Here is a 25,835-nt window from a genome sequence, read left to right as displayed (position 1 = left end):
CAGAGAATAATATTTCTCCTGTCTGAGATTTACTAGGCAATTTTGCTATTCTATTATTGTAACAGATAGAAAAAAGCACGGGATCTTTTCTGAAATCCCCACTTCAAAAGTGAGTTTGTCACTCCCTTCTCTCAAGGATTTAGGAAAAGCGAAAGGAAAAAAATGGCCTGGATCCCTGGCAATAATGAAGAGGAATGGCCTAAAATTATGGGTACCACCCAGGAAGGGTCCAACTGCTGAAGCAGCCAATCAGAGCCTCCCCAAGAAGCCCATTCCTCCTCTATTTCCCAAGAGTTTAGTCTCTTTGGGTAGCACATTAATAGGCTTCCAAAGAGAGATCACAGAGTGAACCGGGGGCTGAGAGCCAGGAGGGTCCCAAGAACTCTCCTGTGCATGGACTGGAAAGGGATCCAACATCTGGAATGAATCCAATCTGTGCCCTCCCACCAAGACAAGGATCGCAGCAGATAAGGCAGGACTGCATTTCACGGCCTCAGTGCATAAAGTCAACTCCTCATTCCTGAAGGTGACTTCCACCGCATCATGCTCACTGGAGGGGTGGAATCAATCCTTTCTCAAAAGGCACTGCATCAACAGAAGGAATTGTTATTCAAAAGGCCTGTTTGAGACAAACTTGTTGAGTCACTTTCTTGGAGCAGACAGAAAGGCTGCAACTGCCAAAAGGCTTCAGGATTTCCTTTTAGAGACTGGAAGGGCCGAGCCCAGAAACCAGTGGAATACTTTTCCCAGAGGTAATAGTAGCAATATGGAAGTTAGCATAGGAAAGGGCTAAGATGGGGGAAAGGAATGTGAGAAAGTCCACCATGCCCATATTCACAAGATTACGTCCAGCTGGACAAAGCATATCTAGGTTCTAGCAATTATTTCCAAGATTCTGAAACAGGCTGAGAGGAGGCTAAAACGGCAGGTGGAAGGATTTAAACCTGGCCATTTAAGTATTCAAACACTTTACAAAAGCTTTACAAATAATGAAATCAAAGCAGATGAATGAAAAAAAAACAGGGAGATCCTTATAGGGAACACCATTATCTGAAAGCCAGGCACAGAAGAGTTCCATAGGTTGCTCAGGAGTCGTATGGCAGATCCAAGAATGCAGATGGCAAACACAACTGTGCAATTCCACCTCTGGGGAAACATATGGAAAGGGACGGTGGGAGATACAATGTGGGCTTCTGCTCATTTCCAGAGGGAGTTGTCAAGGGAACCTTTGATAGGGAAAATGGCAGAACCTGGTGGCATCTAAAAATTATTGCAGAAGCTTCTGTGGGTTACAGTCATGACTCCTCATTGCTTTAATTTCTAGCTGATATCTCGGGTTGTCTCTTAGGGGTCTTGTGGAAATTTATCCTTTTTTTTTTTTTAAAAAAAAACAGTACTGGGGATATTTAACCAAAATGGGAGGGGGGAAGGGAAAAGGAGAAGGAGAAGCAGAAGGAGAAGTTGTGTGTAAATGAGCCAGCATTAGCAAAGGTCCCACTTGGTCCACTCTTTCAACAGCCTTTGCATAATGCCTAGGCAGCCTTATTTGATACAGAAATGGGAAGAGTGCAGGAACCATTCAGAAATTCATTCATGTCTTTACACAAAGGGATAAAACAGTCCAACCTATCAAAAACAGCACCACAAAAATCAGATTAGGAACACAAATTGAAATAGGGAAGAAAATGGTAAGTGAGCACCTGTCTACCCTAGACGAGTTCAAATCACCAGGACCGGATGGATTACACCCCAGGGTTCTGAAGGAACTGGCAGACGAGATCTCAGAACCACTGAACTATAATCTTTCAGAGATCCTGGAGCACCGGGGAACTACCAGAGGACTGGAAAATAGCTGATGTGGTTCCCATCTTCAAAAAAGGAAAAAAGTAGATCCAGGAAACTATAGATCTATCAGCCTGACCTCAATACCAGGAAAGATTCTGGAAAGGATAATCAAGCAACGAATTAGCAAACAAAATAATAGCCAAAAGCCAACATAGGTTTGCCAAAAACAGATCATGACAGACTAATCTTATTGCATTCTTTGACAAAGTGACAAAATTAGTGGACCAGAAGAATGCCGTCGATATAGTTTACTTGGACTTCAGTAAGGCATTGGATAAGGTAGACCATAACCTACTACTAGATAAAGTAGAAGAATGTGGGTTGGACAGCATCACCACCAGATGGATTCGTAACTGGCTGACCAACCGCACTCAACGTGTAGTCCTCAATGGAGCTGCATCTACATGGAGGGAAGTATGCAGTGGAGTACCCCAAGGCTCTGTTTTAGGCCCAGTACTCTTCAACATCTTCATCAATGATTTGGATGAGGGAATAAATGGGGAACTCATCAAATTTGCAGATGATACCAAGCTGGCAGGAATAGCCAACACTCCAGAAGATAGGCTTAAGATACAGAAGGATCTTGACAAACTTGAACATTGGGCACTATCTAATAAAATGAAATTCAATGGTGAAAAGAGTAAGGTTCTACATTTAGGCAACAAAAACGGAATGCACAGGTACAGTATAAGTGGTACCTTGCTCAATAGTAGTAACTGTGGGAGGGATCTTGGAGTCCTAGTGGACAACCATTTAAATATGAGCCAGCCGTGTGCAGCAGCTGCCAAAAAAGCCAACACAGTTCTAGGCTACATAAACAGAGGGATAGAATCAAGATCACGTGAAGTGTTAATACCACTTTATAAGGCCTTGGTAAGGCCACACTTGGAATGCTGCATGCAGTTTTGGTCGCCACGATGTAGAAAAGATGTGGAGACTCTAGAAAGAATGCAGAGAAGAGCAACAAAGATGATTAGGGGACTGGAGACTAAAACATAGGAAGAATGGTTGCAGGAACTGGGTATGTCTAGTTTAAGGAAAAGAAGGACTACGGGAGACATGATAGCAGTGTTACAATATCTCAGGGGTTGCCACAAAGAAGAGGGAGTCAAACTATTCTCCAAGGGACCTGAGGGTAGAACAAGAAGCGATGGGTGGAAACTAATCAAGGAGAGAAGCAACTTAGAACTGAGGAGAAATTTCCTGACAGTTAGAACAATTAATCAGTGGAACAGAAAATGCCTCCAGAAGTTGTGAATGCACCAACACTGGTAATCTTTAAGAAGATGTTGGATAGCCATTTGTCTGAAACGGTATAGGGTTTCCTGCCTAGGCAAGGGGTTGGACTAGAAGACCTCCAACTCTGCTATCGTATTGTAATTTATTCATAAAATCTGCCCTGCCCACCACAGAGCCTGCCTAGGTGATGGGCGGGTGAGTGGAGGAAGCTCTGAATCAACCCTTTCTTCCTCCTGCCTCATGTCCGCCTCCACTCAGTGACTCCATTGTTTGCCCAGCTCCCGTTCTGCCAAGAGCAGGCAGGTGTTTGTCAGCTTTCTGGCTAAATGAAGCCACCTGGAAAATCTGCCTTCCCTTTCATCCCCCTTCGAGCCCCTGGCCTTTGTTTCTTCGACTTTTAGACAAAGATGGCAAAAGATGGCAGCTGAAGAGCCCTGAGGAGGAGGAGGAGGAGGAGGGGGCTGGGGCTGGGGCTGGGGCCGGCGTAGTTGCCAATGGCTTTCAAACAGGACCTTCCTTCTTTCTTTTGCAACAAAGACAAGCTCTCAAACAGGAAACAATTGCCGCTTCCTCCACTGAGCATTTCTAGCTGGCATTGGTCCTCCCTGGTGGGGTTGCAATCTGTGGGGATGGTGTGGAAGCCCCACACCATCAGAGAGGAGAACGGGGCTCTGACTCTTCAAGTAGGGGGGGCGAGTGCAAGAGGTGGGGCTGCTTCCCTCCCCAAGGGGGCTGCTAGCACAGGAAGAGGAGAGATGGGTGTCCATGGCCTCCATCGCTAATGCCGCATGGTAGCCTGGAGCTTCCTGTGCAGCCCAAGCACACTAACACCCTACTATTCCCTGGCATGTTGAGTCTAGAAGCACAATGAAAATGTCATATTATCCCCCAAATAGTTATTAAGACCAACGAATCCTTCCCAAACAGGGAAACATTGAAGGAAAAGCTTCATATCTTTGTATGTTTCTGTCATTTTGTCCTAACCATAAGACTGAGCTATCAACTAAGGGCTACTGACCACAACAGCTGAGTTCACACACTACACAAGGCAAAACCCTGATCACACCCTCAGCAGAAGGCAATGCACTCATGTCAGCTGCAGTAGCCCGTAGATGACAAAGCAGGAGCTTTTCTCCAGCCAACTTTTGAAGCCATTTCCCCTCTTCCTCCCCAAGTGCAAGTTGTTCCAGCTGCTGCTTCCCATACACTCCCCCCCCCCCGCTCTCTTTGCTCCTCCACCCAAGCTCTGCCTCTCCCCTTTCCCCAGACCAGAGCACTCCGCTGGCTGGAAGAGAGGGGAGCCACGTGTCCCAAAAACTGCATGTGGAGAACATTTCTGAAAAGCTCCGCCTGGAAGTTTAAAGCTGGAGCCCATTCAAAGCCGCATCCCCTGAGAAAAGTGGGGTTTGCCTCCCTCCTCCAAGGGATAGAAACCCAGTTGCCTGCCCTGGGTTGGCCACAAGTGGAATAAGCACAGGGATCCTCTGCAGGGCTGGAGAAAAGGAGCAGCCGAGGGCCTGGGGGAAGATCCTGGGAGCCTGGGCATTACTCAGCCCGCCCACCAAGCACCTGCTCCATTGCCAAGGGCAGAGGGAATGTCACTATTTTGAGAGCTCTGAAAAAAACTGCAACTTGCCTCCAAGACGGCCTCCCCCCCTCCCCCCACCTCTTAACACCCCCTTCTACGATATGCACTTTTCCCTGCAGCTCCTGCAAAACAGGGTCAGTGAAAGCAGCAGCCAATGTGCCTTCATCCAGGCTTGTTCGAATCTACACAAGCTTCCCTTTAAAAGAGCAACAGAGGAATTTGGATTGAACACCAGCACAACAGCCTAAGTTTCACAAGCCATGCCCCCATTGCCCCACTGAGTTCCTCCTCCCAACCCAAATCATGAAAATGCTCCGTCCTGCTCAGGATGTCCAATCACGAGACCCTCTCAGGTGCAAAATCATCCACCCTTATTTGTTGCTCCTGTTGTCTCAACCTACAAGCTTCCGCTGAAGTCCCTCCACCCAGGGGCCGATGGAAGCTCCTGCCTCACTGCTTCCTTCCCCACTGGGCTGCTTCTTTCTGTCTTCTTTCTTACCTGAGCACTGACTTTTACTTGTTATCCATCAAAATCCCACAAACTTTATTCTTTGAAAACGTGCATCCTGAAAGTGAAATTTCATTTTTTCAAATGTGGTTCTGCTTTATTTCGGTGGAAGACAACATTTCCTTAGACTCTGCCGTTCTGAGACAGGGCTCAGAATATTCCCCAATGACAAATGAAGAACTTCCACATTCAAAATTCTTCCCAGTGCCCCAAATTTCATGAACTCAGTGTTCCCACTTAGTTATTTGGATACAGGGAGGAACTTCAAAATCCACCCAGAGTCCTGGGTTTTCATTCAACATTCTATCATTTTCACACCAAATTTTGGGGAGTAGATTTCCTGAAATGACGCTGTTGCATTAGTTAAGGTGTATTTTTTAAAATGCATTTATTTGGGGTGGGTATGTAATCATGCTCAGCATTTGAGGAGACTTCCGTACTTGTATGGAGCACGGAGAATCCAAGGTTGCTGTTATCAAAAGAGGCCCAGTTAAAAAAACACCTTGTCTTTCCTCAGAATGAAATCGGCTGAGGGGGGAAAAAGGCAGGAGCATCGCAACAAGACCTTTTGGGAAATAGCGGAGCTCTGCGAAAAGCCAGCCAGGCAAACCGCTGTCAGGGGATCTTCGGATTGGAACCGTCTTGGAGGGACCGGGAAGAAGGAGGAGGAGGCACCTCAGGTGACCAAGGGGAACCGGCAGTAGCTCTCCAAAACTGACCGTGGGGGCAGTGGCCATATTTAAATGACCGCTTTGATGTTGGGGCAACCGGACCAAGCTGTTGGTGCAGGAGGGGTGTCGGAAGAGAGTGTGAAAATCAGGTGAGTGATTGACCAACTTACAGAGAAGAAGAAAATCTGATTTTGATCTTTAAAAGGGTCTCGGAGCAGAATTAGCGGCTAACTGGCTCTCAGGGAATTTTATCGAAGAAAAAAGAGGCAGCGGAGGTGAAAGCACCAAAGCCTCAAAGGATTTTGTCTTCAGCAGTTTGGAAGTGAAGAAATTAACTAACCAAAGAAAGAGCCCTGGGGGAAAGTCCTTTTTCTCCTTATTTTATTTTATTTTTTGTAGGCTTGAAGTGCTTTTGACAGCTATTGACAGTCAGCTGTTGGACTGTATTGCGGTTTGGAAAGAGCCACCTAGTGGTGAGCAGAAAGTACTACAGCAGCTAACAGAGAGAAAAAAGGCAAAGAAGCGAGAGTGCAGCTGTGAACCTTGGCTACACACAAAGAGATACCTTGAAACAGTGAGAACCTTAAGGAGGATCTGTTTTTGTAAGATTGTTTGACTGCAAATATCTATAGCTGTGGAAAAGAAAGAAAACTTCAACTTGGACTAGAGTGGATTAATTCTAAAATTGAGCAATAGAACTTGGAAGATCCTAAATTTGCAATTAAATGTGATATAACCCAAACATTTAAAAATCTATTAAAATAGTTAAACTTGTATAATGGAGATTTGAATGTATGATGAATTATTTGGGATGCTGAAAGGCCTGTGTGAAACGTTAATTGGTAAAAAAAAAGCTAAAAAATCAAAGGGAACATACAGAACAAGAAATGGGAGAAGAGGGGGGTAAAAGAGGGCACAAATGAGGTACAGGAAGATAATTTGGAAGAAAGAAGAATTGAAAATAAAATGCAGATAGAAGATTCCCCTGGGATTTACAGTCACAAAGAAAAAACAGACAAAGGGGGAGACCCCCCCCCCCAAAAAAAATCACAAAATAGTAAGGAAAGCAGGAGAACAGGGAAAACCCTGGAGAAAGTTATTGGAATAATAAAAGTAAATATTCTGAAGAAAAGATACAATGACCACACAAATAGGAAAAAGAAAAAGAAGAAGTTAGGGGAGAAGAAGAAAAAGAATTAAAAGTGGAATTTTGAGAGCCCAAGAGAAAATGGTTAAAAGAGGAAGAAAGGGAAAGTCACCAAAGAGAATATAGTAAGATTGGTATTGTTATGTAACTAATTAAGAATAAAGAAACTATAATATATTGTTAATTGTAGAAAAAATTGAAACACTCTGTATGCTTAAATTGAATTAGAGGATACATGTTGTTTATAGCAAAATATACCAATGGAGAAAATAAGAAATGAAAATTTGGTGTAATTTTGAAGGGGTAATTGAAAAAGATATTGTTAATTAAGAAAAAATAACTATAAAGATAAAAAATAATAAGAGAAGAGAATAATTTGGCTGAAAGTGAAAACAAAACTATGATGTAAAATGGACTATGTAAATGAGAGGATGCAAAAGAAAAGGCCCAGACAATGCTTTGTTCCTACAATATGTATAATTTGTATTAAAAAATAAGAAACCTTGAATTAAAAAAAAAAGAAATAGGCTGAAAGGTTTGCCTACACAAAGGTCCAAACGCTTAGAAAAACCCGAGGAAACCCCTAGCATCCCTGTGTCCCAAGGCTCCTTATAGGCAGCTAGAAAGGCCTCCAAAATCTGGACCAGAATCTGACTCAAATCACAGAGTCCAAGAGTCGGAAGGAATGATTGATGCCATCCAGCCCAATCCTCCACTCAGCAGGATTACAAATTACAGCATCTGCAAATGATGCTGCTTTGCCTCCCTTCAAAACATGCATTGGTGTAACTATTCTTTCACGAAAACATCTAAACTATTTTCCTTTCATTACAAGGAATGTGTCAAACATCAAACTTAATATTTAGAAGTAGGCAAACACAACTATTCTAAAGAAATGCACCCTGAGGGGACAATGTTCCTAAAACTACCCAAGTAAATACGGATATGAAAGGCAAATTCACCTCAATGACAAGCCACAAGCCAATTTTCTTCTGCCATATTTCACCACCCAGTCACTGACGTATCCTGGTAATCTCCAGGAAGAAAAGTCACAGACACAACCGGGACTGGATACAGTATGAAGAAGAGAGACCTTTAGGATGGAAAGGCTCTTACCTTGAAATCTGCCAGCTGCTGGTTGATTACATCCACCTCAGTCCCAACTACCCACTGCAGTGCTTCACCCTCTTCTGCCGCAGTGGTCATGTAGTTCAGCTCCTTCAGCTTGTTGTAAAAGTCTTTGACGCGAGCCAGCGTGGTGTCCACCTGCTCCAGGCGGCTTTTCCCCCTTTCAGTCAATTTGATGCGTTGCTTATTTAAGGTCTCCAGTTCACGTTTCAGCCCTACGAGATCAGGACTCCCTTCATCATCCAGCATCTGTCTACATTTCTCTTCAGAAGCTTGGATATCTAATCTTAAACGTTGAAGTTTGCCCAGAAATTCATGGGCATCATCTGCTTGGGACTGGAGGCTGTCCATGTCCCTTCCAACAGGGCCCATGCTATCCAACTCATCATCTAGGTCAGTCAGTTGAGAAAACATTTCCCGAACATGATTATTAAATAGTCCTATTCCTTCAAGCTTGCTTTCCATGATTTTACAACATTCATTGACTTTTTGCTTCACCCCCCTGAAATCTTGCTGGACAATTTCAGCTTGGTGTAAGAGATGGGAAGAGTCTGATCCATCTGGAGTATCTTCCACGAGACCCTGAGTGAAATTCCTGAGGTAATCCACTTGGGCTTCCAGGGTCTGAAGAGCCTCCTGTTGAGCTCTCAGTTTTTCCAAATTTTTATTGCTGCAGGCCTGAGGGCCAAGAGCTTCATAGATCTCCAGCTGATGCTTTGTCCCTTCTAGTTTCTTTTCAATGTTCCTAAAACTTTCTTGGAACTCCTTGAGCCTTTGAGACATCTCTTCAAGGGACTCGGTCTTGGTTTGGAGCTCCTCTGTTATAGCATCCATCTTCTGGTTGATCTCTGCTTTCTCATCTCTAATATCATCTTCATCCATTTCTGATGCATCAATAAGGATGTCAGCAGCACTATTCAGCAACTCTAGAAGGGAGCGCCTTTTTGCTACATCACTCAACATGGCCTTTGATCTTAGAAGAGCGGCTTCCAGTTGCACGAGATCCAGAGTGACTTCTAACTCTAACATCTTTGACCTACAATCCTCCACCCAAGGGAAAAGGTCTTCCACATGGCGCTGGTATTTCTGGGCCTTCTGTAAGCAGTCCTTAAGTTTGGAGTGCCGGCTGCCAATTTGTTTGCTCAGCTCCTCCCAGTTTGCTTTCAAGCTAACCAGTTGGCTTTGCAAGGTTGCCTTCTCTTCCCCAGGTTGAGCAGAGAGGAGCAAAGATTCCTCCTCTGCCACGATCATTTCATAGGAGCCACTATGTTGGTTCAGGCTCTTTTGGGACTCTTCCTGCTCCTGAATCTGAAACTGCAGCCTCTCCAGCTTGGCTGAGATTGGCCCACTCTGTGCCTGCTGCTTCAGCCTCTCCTCCAGCCAAGTGTGGAGCTCATCAAACATCTGCTGGAATTGCTGGGAGTTGGCGAGTGCCGCCTGCAAGTGATTCAGTCGGTCACCTAGAAATGGGAAGGGATGCATGGCTGAAAGTATACTTCACAAGGCAAACTCAAACACCAGTCTTTAAACTTGTCCCAGGGGGAAAATATTGTACACATTTGAAGCAAGCTACTCTAGGAAACAGAAGCATTTGACACAGGATGGGCTGGGCTGCCACTCCATTTTTTCCTGGTAGTCAGCTATGGGATTCAGCTATGGGAATTCTAGGACACGCTGCACCAGCCCTTTAGGCTACCTTTGGGGAGGTGTAACATTACACATTGTGTGGGTGATCAATCCTGGAGAAGTGAGAATTTTCTCTCTTTCCCTCTCTATAAAGCATATCGAACCATAATGGGGTTTGGTTTTGACTTGTGTCGTTTTCTTTCTTTGTGAGACTACAAGAAAAAAAGAACCAGCATTGTCTCCTGGATCACCATCAGAGTGTTTGGGCACTAGATTTACAGCATTGACACGACCTACAGGTTTCTTCCCAGGAGAACATTCACAATGGCTTGACATGGGCTAATTGCCCTGCTGATTTTAATGCCACCTAAATGTGTACATTAGAAGCTCCTGGGCCCAACTGCACACTACCACCTTCCTACAACTTCTTACGCTTTGAGTCTACATCTCAATTAAATGGTAACATTCAAAATGTGTGAACGTTATACCTGCTAAATCCTCCAGCCCTTTGAGAGGCAAGGCGACAGTTTCCAGGCGCTTCCTCAGTTCATCTTTAAGGTATTGCTCTCCAATGAGACCCGAGAGCTGCTCGCACAGGGCTTGAGCCTCTGTGATCTCCTCTTCCAGCTGCTCCAGCTCAGATCGGATTTCACTGGTTTCCTCCAGCTGCTGCTTCACAGCCTCTGGTTGGGTGCTGATGGCAGGCTGGGTGCTCAGGCGCTGGCCAGCAGCTTTCACTTTCTCAGACAATCCCTGGAGCAGCTCTTGGAACTGGGTGCTCTTGACCACAGCCTGGTCGATTTGACTGGAACGAGAGTTGAGACGTTCCATGAGGCTGGTCCACTTTCTGTTGATAGCCTGGAGCTCCTCCTGGACATGGCTGTGGGATGGAGACTTCTCCCCCGGGCTGGTGGGGATTCCCTGGGCTGCATCGTTCAGCTGGTCATACTGGTGCTTCCGAGCTTCAAATTCCTTCAGCATGAACTGCAACACAAATATGTACGTGACAGTCTAGGGGGATTCAATGACAAAAGTTAAAGATGAAGGGAGGAGGAAGGGATGGGTGCTATTAGCCTCACTATAGTGGGAGTCACCATTTTAAGATCTCAGAAACCCACGAAGACAGCCACAAACACACTGTCTTCCCAAATTCCACTAAAATAATTAAGACGCCTTTTCTGTAAAATAAATTGGTGGTTTTCAAGCATTCTGCTCATCTTTATAGGGATTAACATGAAAATGAACTCCCACGCATTGCAAAGGATTCTGAAAAGCATTCTAGGAAGAGCTCTTGCTTTCTGAAAGGTGGGTAAGGAAATTCTTGGAGCCTGGGCAGGGGAGGTGTTCAAAAGACTGCACATGAGGAGGAAACAGGGACTTCTGCCTTATCTCTCTAATGTCACATCAGTCCCACCATTAGGGAATCTGTGAAAAAGAAGTCCCATAATTCACAGTGATTTCATTTTAGTGTAATCTGTAATAAGTGACGACTGGGTCTATTTCTCTAACTTCTAGGATTCCATAAATGAATCCCATTTTCCCCATTATTCATCCTCATTATTGACATTCCGTGTGAATATTGGTTCCTTGATTGTGTACTGCTGTTAGGGTACGGACAGTTAGGAGGATGCCCTAGGAATCACTCAATATGTCTTCCACAATGTGTTGGATTGCAGCCTCCTATTTTCCAACTACCATGCCCAAAGAAGCAATTCCAGCCACATGAACCAGGACTTGGTGGAATGGGAAACAACCCGTTGAGGAAGACCATAGTTGAGAGCCAAATACGTAACAGGTCCAAGGAACATCTCCTTCCAAGAACCTTCAGGACTGAAGCAACAAGTGGCAATATTTATATCTTTAATTAACTAAAGCATCTCCATCTTCAATCAGAAGGAATATTTAATGAGGTGTAAAACAAATATAACACTAACTAACAAATCAATTAAGAGCCGAACAAGTTCGTCATAAAAAGTAGGAGTTTAAACTGGCCGACGACAGAGCTAAAAGCACATTTGGCAACTCTAAAGCAGCTGAACATAAGAGTTTCTGGAAGCTTTGCACAGAAACTGCAGGAGTTGAGCTTTTAATACAGTTCAGATTTTCAAAAATGCTGGGGAGGACGATGGCATTCCAGTACTCTGCCTCATTTGTCCTGCTGCTACTCCAGAACATATAAACAAGTGGCAGGAAGTGTATCCCTCCTGGCTTGTACTGGCTTCCTGGGAGGTTACGCGCGACTGGCTCCTGGGCCTAGTGAACGCTTCGTTGGGTGAGGGGTCTCTCCCGGCCACCTTGAAAGAGGCGGTGGTGAGACCCTTGCTCAAGAAGCCTTCCCTGGACCCTACGGAGCTGGCCAATTATCGTCCTGTCTCCAACCTTCCCTTTTTGGCGAAGGTTGTAGAGAGTGTGGTGGCTTCTCAGTTTCCACGACATCTGGAGGAGAATGATTATCTAGACCCGCGCCAGTCCGGCTTTCGCCCTGGGCACAGCACAGAGACAGCCTTGGTCGCGTTGGTAGATGATCTCTGGAGGGCCAGAGATAGGGGTTGTTCCTCTATCCTGGTCCTATTAGACCTCTCGGCGGCTTTTGATACCATCGACCATGGTATCCTGTTGCACCGACTGGAGGGGTTGGGGGCCCGGGGCACCGTTTTGCGGTGGTTCGGCTCCTATCTCTCCGGCCGGACGCAACGTGTGTTGGCAGGGGAGCAGAGGTCGACCCTAAGCCCCCTTACTTGTGGGGTGCCACAGGGGTCGGTCCTCTCGCCACTCCTGTTCAACACATACATGAAGCCGCTGGGTGAGATCATCCGTGGTTTCGGGGTGGGATATCATCTGTACGCTGATGATACTCAGCTGTACATCTCCACCCCGAACCACCCCAACGAGGCCGTCGAAGTGATGTCCCGGTGTGTGGAAGCCGTACGGGTCTGGATAGATGACAACCGACTCAGGCTCAACCCTTCCAAGACGGAGTGGCTGTGGGTTCCGGCTCCCCGGTTCAACCAGATAATTCCATCTCTGGCCATTGGGGGCATTCAACTCGCCCCCGTGGAGCGGGCGCGCAATTTGGGCGTCCTCCTGGATACCAGGCTGTCCATGGATGAACATGTGACAGCCGTGGCCAGGGGGGCGTTCCACCAGGTTCGCCTGGTGCGCCAATTGCGCCCCCTATTGGACCGGGACGCCTTACGCACAGTCACCCATGCGCTGGTGACGTCTCGCCTGGACTACTGTAACGCTCTCTACATGGGGCTTCCCTTGAAATGCACTCGGAGACTGCAGTTGGTCCAGAATGTGGCCGCGCGGGTGATTATGGGGAGTACTAAGTGCTCCCATGTGACACCTCTCCTGCGCGAGCTGCACTGGCTTCCTGTGGTCTATCGAGTGCGTTTCAAGGTCTTGATTACGATCTTTAAAGCGCTCCATGGCTCAGGACCTAGTTACCTGCGGGATCGTATTCTGCCCCATACATCCCTACGACCCATCCGCTCGCACAGAGAGGGACTTCTCCAGGTGCCGTCCACCAGACAGTGCCATGGGGCGGCGCCTAGGAGCAGAGCCTTCTCTGTGGTGGGCCCAGCCCTGTGGAATGACCTCCCCCCGGATATTAGGACCACTACTGACCTCCGCTCCTTCCGTGTCAAGCTCAAGACCCACCTTTTCCAAATAGCTGGCCTGGCTCAACCATAACTTCGTAACGCTCCTGATGGGTTTTTTAATTTAGTAATTTTATTTAAGGGGATTTTAAATTGTGTTTTTAATTGTCTTTCACTTATAAGTCAACTCTCCTCCATGCACATATGTATATGTCTCTGTTCTTTTGTATATATGTTTGTCTTATGTGTATTTTTATCCGTTTTGATTGTACGCCGCCCCGAGTCCTTCGGGAGAGGGTTGCGGCTAATCAAATAAAATTATTATTATTATTATCAAGAAGACTTTCCGCACCCCCTCTTGGTTGACTGGCTACGGACTTTTTAGCAATATGATTTCTTCCCAAAAAGGATGGAGACAAATTAAATATGAGCAAGATGTTAAATAAAGCAAGCATCTGTAAATGAGCCTTTCCTCGATCAGTGAAATTGGAAGTGCTTTGATTGGCCAGGCATCCTCCTCAGCTCCCAACTCCATCCACACTCTGCACTCAGTCCAAACGCACAAAAAGGCAGAAACCAAGACTTTTGCTCCACTCACCTGAACCTGCTGTTTTTGGGCATTCAGCATATTAGGATCAATGGAGAGTGGTCCCAGCACACTCATCATCAGCTCCTTCTCCATCAGCCAAGGCCTCAGCTGGCCTTCTGCTTCCTGGAAACTTGCCAGTTCATTGGCTGATTTTTCTAGCTTCTGCTGGCGCTCCTCTGTCATCTGCTTGGCATGTGCCCACCTGGAATCTGAACATCGAAACCACCTTGGTTGGGGATATCGGCAACATAACGCAAGAGTAAAATGTATCTTGCAACAGCCAATGGCTAAAGAGGAGCCAAGCCATTGAAAATGAGGATGGATCCTGCCTAAACCAATATTTACACCAAGGCCTTTTGCCCTTACATAGACTCATCTTACACCAACATTTCTCAGATGAAAAGGGCACACCTCTATACCCATCCATGTTTACTGTTTCCCTTTCTCACACCAGCATTTGCTGCCCAAGAGCCCTTCCCTCTCCATATTGAGGACTCTTTCCTGCTTGCGTACAGAGAAGACATCCATTCTGCAAGACCCAGCCTGCTCTGCAGCATCATGTCCTTTGCTGCCTTCCAGAAGATTCGACTCCTCTAATTGTCTGGATGGGGAAGGACATGCTCACTAGCAACAAGTGCTACCATGCAGGCAATGTGCCTGAGAAGTGGAACATTGGCCCTGCAATTATTTCCCAGGTTGTCACTGAGCTTCTTTCTGGGACTTCATGTCATTGCAAAGGGATTTTCTCCTGCACCAAATCTTGTGGTTATTTCAGCCAGCTCATCCCCAAGATCTCCTGGGACAAGAAGATTGGGGGAATTTGAAAGATTTATTTTAAAAACCTACCACATTATTATTACTATTGTAATTACTATTATGCTTGGTTTAATGTTGGGATATTTATTATTTATTTATATAATAAACTTATATGCTGCACACCTCGAATGAAGGTGAATATGCTGCTGCCAAAATTGTTATGGAGCTCTTATGCCATGTTCAAAACTGAAGTTTTGAAGCTACCGCATTTTCAGAGTATAGGACGCACCGGAGTATAAGACGCACCAAGGTTTTGAAGAGGCAATTTTTTTTAAAAAGTAGGTAGGTAGATAGAGGGATAGACAGAGAGCAAAAGAGAGAGAAATACAGTAGATAGGTAGGGAGAGAGAGAGAGAGAGTAGGTAGGTTGGTAGGTAGAGGGATAGAGAGAAATAGAGAGAGAAATAGAAAGATAGAGAGAGAGAAATACAGTAGATAGGTAGGGAGAGAGAGAGAGAGTAGTTAGGTAGTTAAGTAGTTAGGTAGGTAGATAGGTAGATAAAGGGATAGATAGATAGAGAAATAGAGATAGATAGAGAAATACAGTAGGTAGGTAGGGAGAGAGAGAATGTGTGTAGGTAGAGGGATAGAGAGAGAGAAATAGAGAGAGAGAGAGGAATACAGTAGATAAATAGGTGTTTCTGCTGGCACAGCACTTGATCAATGTAATTCTCATCAATCAGTTAAAGAGCTTTCCAAATGGGGGAAAAAAAGTTTTTGCATTCTGCAAATCTCCCAAAAACGGCCTGTTTTTCATGAAAACTGGCCTGTTTTCTCCCGAAAAAAGGCCTTGAATAGCCTTTAGGGGGTTTGCAGAGTGCTCCTGGTGGGGTGGCCCCCCAAAACAAGCAAAAAACGGCCCGTTTTTGTCAAAACAATTGCGTGCATAGCCTTATGGAGGCTTATAGAGTGCTGCTGGGGTCTGGGGGCATAGAACATCCGGTTTTCTGCTCATTTCTGCCCTCCCCAGCCCCCAGGAGCTCCCTGAAAGCCTCCTAAAGGCTCTGCACTGCCATTTTGGTGAAGGGGGCGGGGCTTCGAGAAACAAAAAATGCTGTATTTGATGTATAAGACTCACCCAAATTTTCAGCCTCTTTTTTGAGGAAAAAAGGTGCGTCTTATACTCCGAAAAATACAGTATATAAAGAAACAGATATCAATAACATGCTATGCATCCTCCACAACAGTCAGTCATTTCTTCACGGCTCCTGAGGCTGTCACTCTCCCCTCGGTTTACACAATGAGAGGCAGCAAGAAGAAACTCGGGGTGGCCAGCAGAAACGCTCTGAGTTCTTAATTAGTCCCTGCAGACTTTCTCTGGGATTCCCAGGCTACGTACTTAAATCTTCCAACATCCTCTTCCAGTTTCCTGCTTCTGGAGAGTCCGGGTATTTCTCCAAGAGTCCAGAGAGCGATTCCTTGGCTGCCTGGACCTTCACGGCATTCTGCTCCAAATCACCCAGAAATGCCTATTCAGAAAGGAGGAGGAAAGCATCAGACTGTGGAGGGGATTGAAAGGCAGGAAATGTTTTCCAGACAAGCTTCCATCCTCTTGATTTCTTCTTCCCTCTGAGGATTGCAGAGGCTGCTGCTAGAAGAGTGATGGCTATGATCAGTGATGACCAAAGGTCACCAAAGGCCAGGACCAATGTTTTCAGCCAATTTTAGGCTTTATGAAAAGGTAGCCTTAAGCTTTCTCCAAATCAGAAGTATCACCTGCCATACTTAGATGAGAAATTGGAGGTTTCAGTGGGTAAAATGCAAATCTCAAGGCATTCATTTTGCTCCTCACCTGGGCTGAAAAAATGGGTGTCCCAAAGTCCAGGAGGCCTATGAAACCCCAACAAGGGCGCTAGTGCACAGAGGCTTGGAAGGCATCCATGTTCTACACATTTTGACTCTGTCCCCTCACTGGACTGAAAGCCTGTGACCTGAAGCCTCTGCATCTGGAGGGAGGGAATGATTGACCTAAACCTAAATACTGACCGGAACTCCTGAATGGTCAGCATTTGAAAAGGATTTAGGCTGCTTTTTGAAGGAAGAGCAGCACTTGCAATTGTAATGCCAGAATATATTACAGAGCACCCACAAGTACAACAACAAAATTTATTTAAAATGGAATTTCACCTATTTGAATAACAACATTATATTTTTGTGGGAGGCATGAAAAGGGGGTTAATAAGCTCAATTTGATGCTTCAGATCAGCCTCAAACAGAGAATCATTCTCTTGGCTACAAAAGGAGAAGACACTTGCCACATGCTTTGCTTAACAATATTATTACAGATGGTTTCAAAAAAGCAAGGAACAGGATTGTATTGATGCATGAAAACAAGACCTTGTTATGCTCTGCCTGAGCTCTCATTGTGTCCGATTTTGTAGGTGACGAGGAAGCTTCCAGGGCTTTCAAAGCCTGCTCCTTCTCCTCCAACCACGTCAGCACAGAGTTCACCTCCTCCTGGGCCTCCCTCATCTTGTCCAGCATGTCCGAGAGCTGCTCAAGATGCCCCCGTAAAGCAGCACCCAGCCCTTCGTACTGCTGGTTCACATCTGACATATCACACTGGATCTCTGTCAGATCTAAGGCAGAAAAAGAACCCAACTGGAATTAGAGGAATTCTTTAATTTGTTTAAGGTTATAGATATAAGGGCTCAATGTAATAGATGTAGATATAAGAGTCTACATATGTTCAGTGCAGTGGTGGGTTTCCATTTTTTTAAACTACCGGTTTGCTCATGCAACACACGCAACACTTCGGCATATGCACAGAAGCGCTTTGGGCGGATGCGCAGAGCCTCCTGTCACTTCCGCCTCTGCCGGTTTGCCCAGTCCGGGCCAAACCGGGAGCAACCCACCTCTGGTTCAGTGTAATAAACAACATGCACGAACAACGTCAAAGGACGCTCCAGGTGAAAGACCTTCTGCACTCTTAAGAAAAGTGATGATGGAAGAAGAGACTTCGGAATTTCCAGAATCTGACCCTCTAGGACAGGGGTGGTGCAGCTTTTAAACTATTCTCTTCCTAAGAATCGGCAGGCGCTTCCTCCCTGCCAGTTTTGCTTAGAGAGCCATAAAAAGCTTTAAATACTGGATACATCTATAATTTGCGCTTAGTTAAAAAAAGTTTGAAATAACCTGAGATGAGTGACAAGGAATGGGAATGAGTGGGAATGAGTGGGAAAGAACCTTCCAGTTTTACTCCATCCACATGGACCCTGACTCATAAAAAAAGCAACTTACTCTCTTTGTCTGAACAATGAGAATGCAAACAATATTGTTATTGATAGGCTTCACTGCAGTAACGTAAAGACACACATTTCCAGAAGTATGCACAATTAACGGAATTGCCTCACCTTTGCAGGTGTGATATCCATTTACACTGCCTGTTGAATTACCACCAGCAGGGAGCAGAGGACCTGAGCAAAATCACAAGAAGGCAGACATAATGGCATGGTAGTGTAATATTTTGGAAAAGACACACAGATTGTGCCCTTCGCAGCTGGAGCACAACTAACACCCATTCATGCTGCTATAATCTAGCTGGATCAGTGTTCTTCAACTTTGCCAACTTTAAGATGTATGGACTTCAACTCTTCAGAATTCCCCAGCTAGCCATATTTAAAATGGCCAACGTTGAGAAACATTGAGCTAGATTGTCATTAGACCCTTTAGGGTAGGAGAACCACTTATGAATTATTTTTAATCACACTGAAAAAAACAACTGCTAAGGCATGCCCTTTTTAAACTATCAACGTAAAATGCCATTAACAAAGGTCCAGGCATGAGAGTGAATTCACATTCAATTAGTGTGCAAATACATAAGCAGGTTCACGGTCCTGGATTCAAGAGGTTGCATCTTTCTTTCACCAAATGCACAGGAGAAAGAGAATTAAACCCTTTGAATGACATATATACAGGAGAAGGCTCCCATTTGAAGACAAAGATAGTGGTTGGGATTTTTGTGCTGCCACTTAAGGCTTTTCTCTTAGTAAAATGAAATTCTCGGAGAGACCTGTTTGCTTGGCTGTTCATTTTTGGGCCTGCCTATTAATCCAGCACCCCATTCAAAATGCCTGCTGCTTTCCGTGATGAGATGGCTGGCATGGAAGTCCCTGCAGTGCTGTGAGCAGCCTAAGGTTATTCTGACATGTTTCACTGTATGCATGTGATTAAGCATTAGAGCACTACCTGCAAAAATAAAGGCAAATGATTATATTGCTCTCACTATTGATATTTCTTCCTTTTGCATTTTATTTTTCTCACTGCAATGTGACCTGTCCAAAGAATGCCCCTTCTGGGGAGCTCCTAAAGGGAACAAGTAAGGTGTCACAGTGAATGCTGCATTTGGAAGGATGCTGTGGCTCGCCTTTCAGTATGCCCAGCGCATGATGGCTTCACTAACATTGCTGTTGTTTTGAGGCCTGATCTGTGTTCCCCGGCAACGGCACAGACACTATAGAGCCCTTGCACACTGTTGCCTTTGTGTCATCATCACCCCCCCCCCCCTCATTAATGATCTGATTTTGGAGGGGGAGCCGGACCTCGCAGGAATAACGGAGACCTGGTTGGGCCACGAGGGAGGTTTACCCCTCGTGGAAATGTGCCCACCAGGCTATCGTGCATTCCACCAGCCACGGGCCCAGGGTAGGGGCGGTGGGGTAGCGGCGATTATCCGGGAAGACCTGGAGCCGAGAGAGTTCACTGTGCCACAGATATCCGGGTGTGAGTCTCTTGTCGTGAGATGGGGCCCTGGGAGGCAGTTGGGCCTGCTGATAGTATACCTGGCTCCTCGCTATGCATCAGCGGCCCTGCCTGAACTCCTTGAGCTGATCGCAGCGATGGCGGTTGAGACCCCCAAACTTTTAGTTATGTGGGACTTCAACCTGCCATCGATGGGAGAAGCATCCGAGGCGGTTCGGGAGTTCATGGCTTCCATGACAGCCATGGACCTGACTCAATTAATTCAGGGTCCCACACACGAAGGAGGCCACACACTGGATCTTGTTTTTGTCTCTGGCCAGTGGACGAGTGATCTGGGAATAGGGGACTTAGCTATTACTCCCCTGTCATGGTCAGACCACTCACTTCTCCGACTTGACTTCCCTGGTGCTACCCCCCGCCGCGGGGAGGCGGAACCGGATTATCCTAGGTGGTTCCGCCCCAGGCGCCTGATGGAACCGGATAGGTTCCAGACGGAGCTTGGGCCACCTCCTGTAGACCTGACCCGCCCCCTGATGGAGGACCTGGTAGCCGCATGGAATAGTGCGGCCGCCGGGGCCTTAGACCGGGTGGCGCCTTTGCGGCCTCTCCTGCGGCAACGAACCACCCTGGCCCCTTGGTTTACCGAGGAGCTAAGGGTGATGAAACGCCACAAGAGACACCTAGAGAGCCGATGGAGATCCTCCCGTTCCGAACTTGACCGAACACAGGTACGATCCTATTTAAGGACATGCCTTGTGGCATTAAGAGCGGCCAAATGTCGTCATTGTGCCGCTCTTATTGCGTCCGCAGATAACCGCCCTGCCGCCCTGTTTCGGGTGACCCGCTCCCTTCTGTCGCAGAGGCCGTGGGAAGCCCCTTTACAGGGCAGGGCAGAGGAATTTGGGAAATATCTGCAGGATAAAATCGCTCAAATCCGGAGGGAATGGGTCCCCCTCAGTGGGCTAGGAGGGATGCCCGAGGCGAGTCTTGAGAGACCATTCTGGGAGGAGTTTGACTCGGTTGCCATCGAAGATTTGGACAGGTTGCGCGGGCGACTACGAGCTACCACATGTTCATTGGACCCGTGTCCCTCCTGGCTTGTACTGGCATCCTGGGAGGTTACACGAGACTGGCTCTTGGGACTAGTGAACGCTTCGTTGGGCGAGGGGTCCTTACCAGCCGCCTTGAAAGAGGCGGTTGTGAGACCCTTACTCAAGAAGGCTTCCCTGGACCCAACGGAGCTAGCCAATTATCGTCCTGTCTCCAACCTTCCCTTTTAAGCGAAGGTTGTAGAGAGTGTGGTGGCCCAACAGTTCCCACGTCACCTGGAGGAAAATGATTATCTAGACCCGCGCCAGTCCGGCTTCCGACCTGGGCACAGCACAGAGACGGCCTTGGTCGCGTTGGTAGATGATCTCTGGAGGGCCAGGGATAGGGGTTGTTCCTCTATCCTGGTCCTATTAGATCTCTCAGCGGCTTTTGATACCTTCGACCATGGTATCCTACTGCACCGGCTGGAGGGGCTGGGGGTAAGGGGCACCGTTTTGCGGTGGTTCGGCTCCTACCTCTCCGGCCGGACGCAACGTGTGTTGGCAGGGGAGCAGAGGTCGACCCTAAGCCCCCTTACTTGTGGGGTGCCACAGGGGTCGGTCCTCTCGCCTCTCCTGTTCAACACATATATGAAGCCGCTGGGTGAGATCATTCGTGGTTTGGGGGTGGGATATCATCTGTACGCTGATGATACGCAGCTGTACATCTCCACCCCGAACCACCCCAACGAGGCCGTCGAAATGATGTCCCGGTGTTTGGAAGCCGTACGGGTCTGGATGGGTGACAACAGACTCAAGCTCAACCCCTCCAAGACGGAGTGGCTGTGGCTTCTGGCCCCCCGGTTCAACCAGCTGATTCCATCGCTGGCCATTGGGGGTGAGCAACTGGCCCCCATGGAACGGGCGCGCAATTTGGGCGTCCTCCTGGATGCCCGGCTGTCCATGGATGACCATGTAGCAGCCGTGGCGAGGGGGGCATTCCACCAGGTTCGCCTGGTGCGCCAAATGCGCCCCCTATTGGACCGGGATGCCCTTCGCACAGTCACTCACGCGCTGGTGACGTCCCGCCTAGACTACTGCAATGCTCTCTACATGGGGCTTCCCTTGAGATGCACCCGAAGACTACAGCTGGTCCAGAATGCGGCCGCGCGGGTGATCATGGGGAGTACGAGATACTCCCATATAACACCTCTCCTGCGCGAGCTGCACTGGTTCCCTGTGGTCTATTGGGTGCGTTTCAAGGTGTTGATCACCATCTTCAAAGCGCTCCATGGCACAGGACCTAGTTACCTGCGGGATCACATCCTGCCCCATACATCCCTACGACCAATTCGCTCTCACAGAGAGGGACTTCTCCGGGTGCCGTCCACTAAGCAGTGCCAGAGGGCGGTGCCCAGGAGCAGGGCCTTCTCTGTGATGGGCCCAGCCCTCTGGAATGGCCTCCCCCCCCCGACATTAGGATTACTACCGACCTCCGCTCCTTCCGTTCAAAACTCAAGACCCACCTTTTTCAGCTAGCCGGCCTGGCTCAACCATAGTTCCATTCTAATCCTCCTGGCAATCTTTTAAACTTGTAATTTTATATTGGGGTATTTTATTTTTAATCTTATTATTACTATTTCTATGTATTGTAATGATTGTTGTGTGATTTTTATACCTCCTCCGTGAAATGTGTAATGTTTAATTGTATAATATGTGCTTTTTATTTATTGTACGCCGCCCCGAGTCCCTTCGTGGAGATGGGAGTGGCTAACAAATCTAATAAATAATAATAATAATAATAATAATAATAATAATAATAATAATAATAATAATAATAATAATGGGAAGGAGCCCTCTGGCCTGGGGAGAAGGGCTGTTGCATCTTTCACTTCTGCATAGCGCAAGGCAAACAATCTGAAGCAACTTTATAGGGGATGCTCTGCTGCCAAGGAATGCAGGAATGTGGCTGACAGAGACCCAAAGGGTCAAACCTATTGCACCACGGGAGATCAAAGTGGTTAGGACCCACAGTTTTCTTTTTTTCTCCACAAGACAAACATTGAAAGTTTAAAACATATTAGGCGAAGAACAAAAATCGATCTAGCCAATAAAGAGTTGAAGGCACTACATGGTTAGGGTTAGGGATTAGTAGTACCAAGAGATTTAATATGGAGGGATATAGAGTTGAAAGAATTAAGGGAAATAGGTGAAATAGGTATAGAAACGTACTGGTTTTAAAAGGATATGAAAAGAGAGGATTCAAAATCCCTTTTTAAAAAATTTGAGAGAATTATGGAATAAAGGGAGATATTGGCTAATGCCAGGCACTTCTCCTTTAACACCGGTGTTGAAAATGGAGAAATTCCCTAAGATTGAATCGAAAGAATGGGTTAGTAAACTAAAAGAAAATCAAATGTGTAAATGGGAAGATTGGAAGAACAAGATAAAGAATATAACACAACTAAAGAACATTTTAGCAGATATTAAATTAAATAGGTTGAATTTAATGCAATAAGAGAAATGGATAAAAGTGGAAGAAAGATTTGAAGAGAAAGACACTTAACAAAATTTGAAATGATTATAAAAGAATGTGAGATGAATGAATTGATTGTAAACTTGATAATGGCAGCTAGATTAGTGATGGCTAAATATTGGGGACGAAATTGGGATATTTAAAGAAATGAGTGGTATAATGAAATTTGGAGTATGGCAACAAATGATAAATTAACAACAGAAATTAAATTTAAAAAGGGGGTGATCAAAGCAAATAATTATAATGAAATATGGGGGGATTTTATAAAATCAGTGTTGGTGGAAGGTAAAGGGAATAAACTTACTCAAGAATATATGTTGTTTTGGAAGGGATAAGGGCATAATTGGAATATGTTGTATATCTTTTAGTTGTTATAGACAAAGAAATATAAAGGTAAAAAAGATCTCGGCGTGGTTGGGGGGTGCACTGTAATATGTGTTTTTTTTTTCTTTTTCTTTCTTTTTTTGTATTCAGATGTATACGTACTGTTTGTATTATTTGTCTTTAATTTTTTTTAAAAAAACCATGGTGATGACAAAGATATGGAATTTCTACATATCTACAGTTAATCACGAGGGTCTTCTCCAAACGTTTTGATTACAACTGTTCTCCCCTCCGGTGGGTATAGCCAATGACAAGGAACTGTGGAAGCTGCAACCTGATTCATCTTTCCACACTAGTCAATGGCCTACTTCTGGCCTACTTTGAGAAGCTAGGATGGCCATCCCACAATTTCATCCTAGTTTTGCTACCTAACATCTTAATTAATTGATTTAGTTAGCAATCTTTCTCAAAGCAAAGCAATTCCATCAGAGAGCCTATTCCTCCCTAAGGTCTCTGGCAGTCTACGGGAACACAATATAGGAATATAAACAGCTTCCCATGTTCCATTTCTGCGAAGAACTGGAGAAAAGTTGGAACAGAACAATTGTGCATCTTTACATTCTTCCTCTTCCAAGCCTACCATAATTGTTATCTAACCAGCAACTAAATTCAGAATGGAAGTTTAAAGAGAGGCAGGTAAGAGTAGGAAGAGTGCATCTCTGCATCTCCTACCTGTCTTGGATTGTGCATCTGGAGCTGTAATCTCAATGATTAAATTCTCTACGGCTGTGCCCCGTTGGTTCATCTCCTCCACAAGAGCCCCCTTTGCTAGCCATTCTTCCACAAAGACCTGAAAACAGAACAGAGCAAGTATAAAGGACGTGACCACTGGCGGATGAAAAGTCACAAGACTTCATGGCAATTTGTATAGTCAACATTCCTTCCCATAATTATTTTGTCTTCTGTCACATTAAAAATGACCACCATGTTTGGGGAAATTCTGGGCTACCCTGAAAGCTTTGAGAGCTGCTTGTGGTCCTGGCTCCCCCCATCGAGGCCCCCCTTTTCCCCAGCTTCTTAGCAAGCCAGTTTTTTGGCAGCAGCCAGCCGGTTCCCTCCCTCTGAATGAGCTCTAGACACCTCTTCAAAGCAGGGCATCTCGGCAGCTCCCCTCTATAGCCTTTTGTCACACGAGGCACGGTGGGCAAGAGGCCTGTGGCTGCAGTGACCACCACGACAATGAAAGTGTCAACTCACTTCCAACATGACGGCAAAACTGTGTGGATGGAGGTGATCAGCAAAGAGGGTAGGATAAGGGGCAGGTGGCTGCCTACCAAGAAGTTGAACCACACACAAGGTGGACTTCGCCACATTACTTTAGGCTTTCACCTTTCAAAGAGCTTTTTGCACTAAGTAGCAGTTCCTTGTCAGGATATCGACCAAACTGTGATGAAGCCATGCCCCCCCCCCCCCCCCGTTTTCTCATGAGTTTGCTTATATAATGGCTTCTGAACTTTCTCTGCCCACCTCTGTTTGCTGTCTCCGCTTCTCCAACTCATGTGTGCCCAAAGAAGTCTCAGTAGCTGGGATATTCCTCTTTGTTTCTTCCAGCCACTGCCTGAGTGATCCAACCAGTTTTCGGAATACATCTAACTGTTCTTGACAAGACGAAGCTCCTTTTTTCCTGGGAATGGATTAAAAGGTGGGGGGGCTGTGAAGTACTTACATACTATCTGGCAAGCACAATCACAGCCAGTGGAGAAAGAGGAAGAGGAAGCCACCTCTTATAAGCTGTTGACCAAAGGGGACAACCTGCACCTAAGCGTTCTCTCTGTCTACCACTAGGATCTACTGGACCAGCCCATTGGTCTACCCAGTTGCTATGAGCCATGCAAAATTGGCAAACTGGCATTCTAACTATTTGGGCTGGTTATTAGTTCTATATGTGGAGAAGCATTTTGAGAAGCAGCTATGAACCAGGAACACGAGACTCTCATATAGCCTGGCCCAAAAATGCCTGGAAACTGCTTGGAGAATCTCACAATTATCACTTCCTCATAAGAGTAAGAGCCATTTCACATTTGTTTTTCTCTCCAATGCAGTTTAAGCCTTTAGACAAACTGGGTGCAGAATGAAGGATCATGGACCTCCAATTCATTTTTGTTTTATTCCTTTGACAATTTGTTTTACTTTCCTGGGTCAACTATAAATGCCACAATTAATTACATTAATATTTTCAACAACCTCAATAATAAAAGATTGATTCATCTGTCTCATTCAGTCTTCTTAGTAAATTGTAGCAGCAAATAGAGGAAAGAAGCGTCCTGCAAGAAATGATACCTACACCAATTCTAATCTGGCTGTGCAATGTTTCAGATCTGATTCCAGAAATGTATTTCGGTGTACCAGGAAATGGCAATGCAGTATAAGTAACTCTTTAAAGTAGTTGTGACTTTTCCCAGGATTTCACAGTGCCAAATAATCTGA

At 45.9% G+C, this 25,835-nt stretch overlaps 1 protein-coding gene across 15 annotated transcripts in view; it reads right to left on the bottom strand.

Annotated features, from left to right (window-relative positions):
- Nucleotides 1-25,835, bottom strand: part of MACF1 (microtubule actin crosslinking factor 1) — a 325,486-nt gene that overhangs the window by 83,732 nt on the left and 215,919 nt on the right. For all 15 annotated transcript variants that reach the window (XM_081962854.1, XM_081962865.1, XM_081962863.1 and 12 more), the window contains 8 exons: nucleotides 24,876-25,032; nucleotides 24,081-24,198; nucleotides 18,113-18,175; nucleotides 17,097-17,338; nucleotides 16,099-16,228; nucleotides 13,953-14,152; nucleotides 10,241-10,736; nucleotides 8,115-9,586 (listed from right to left, as the gene is read on the bottom strand). In XM_081962854.1, the coding sequence (XP_081818980.1) occupies nucleotides 8,115-9,586; nucleotides 10,241-10,736; nucleotides 13,953-14,152; nucleotides 16,099-16,228; nucleotides 17,097-17,338; nucleotides 18,113-18,175; nucleotides 24,081-24,198; nucleotides 24,876-25,032 (2,878 nt within the window). The remainder of the gene's footprint in view (nucleotides 1-8,114; nucleotides 9,587-10,240; nucleotides 10,737-13,952; nucleotides 14,153-16,098; nucleotides 16,229-17,096; nucleotides 17,339-18,112; nucleotides 18,176-24,080; nucleotides 24,199-24,875; nucleotides 25,033-25,835) is intronic.

Source organism: Natrix helvetica (genome assembly GCF_964273705.1).
Source record: "Natrix helvetica genome assembly, chromosome: 9".
Lineage (NCBI taxonomy): Eukaryota > Metazoa > Chordata > Lepidosauria > Squamata > Natricidae > Natrix > Natrix helvetica.
Note: the sequence above shows the minus strand (reverse complement) of the source record. Positions and strands in the feature narration are given on the sequence as shown.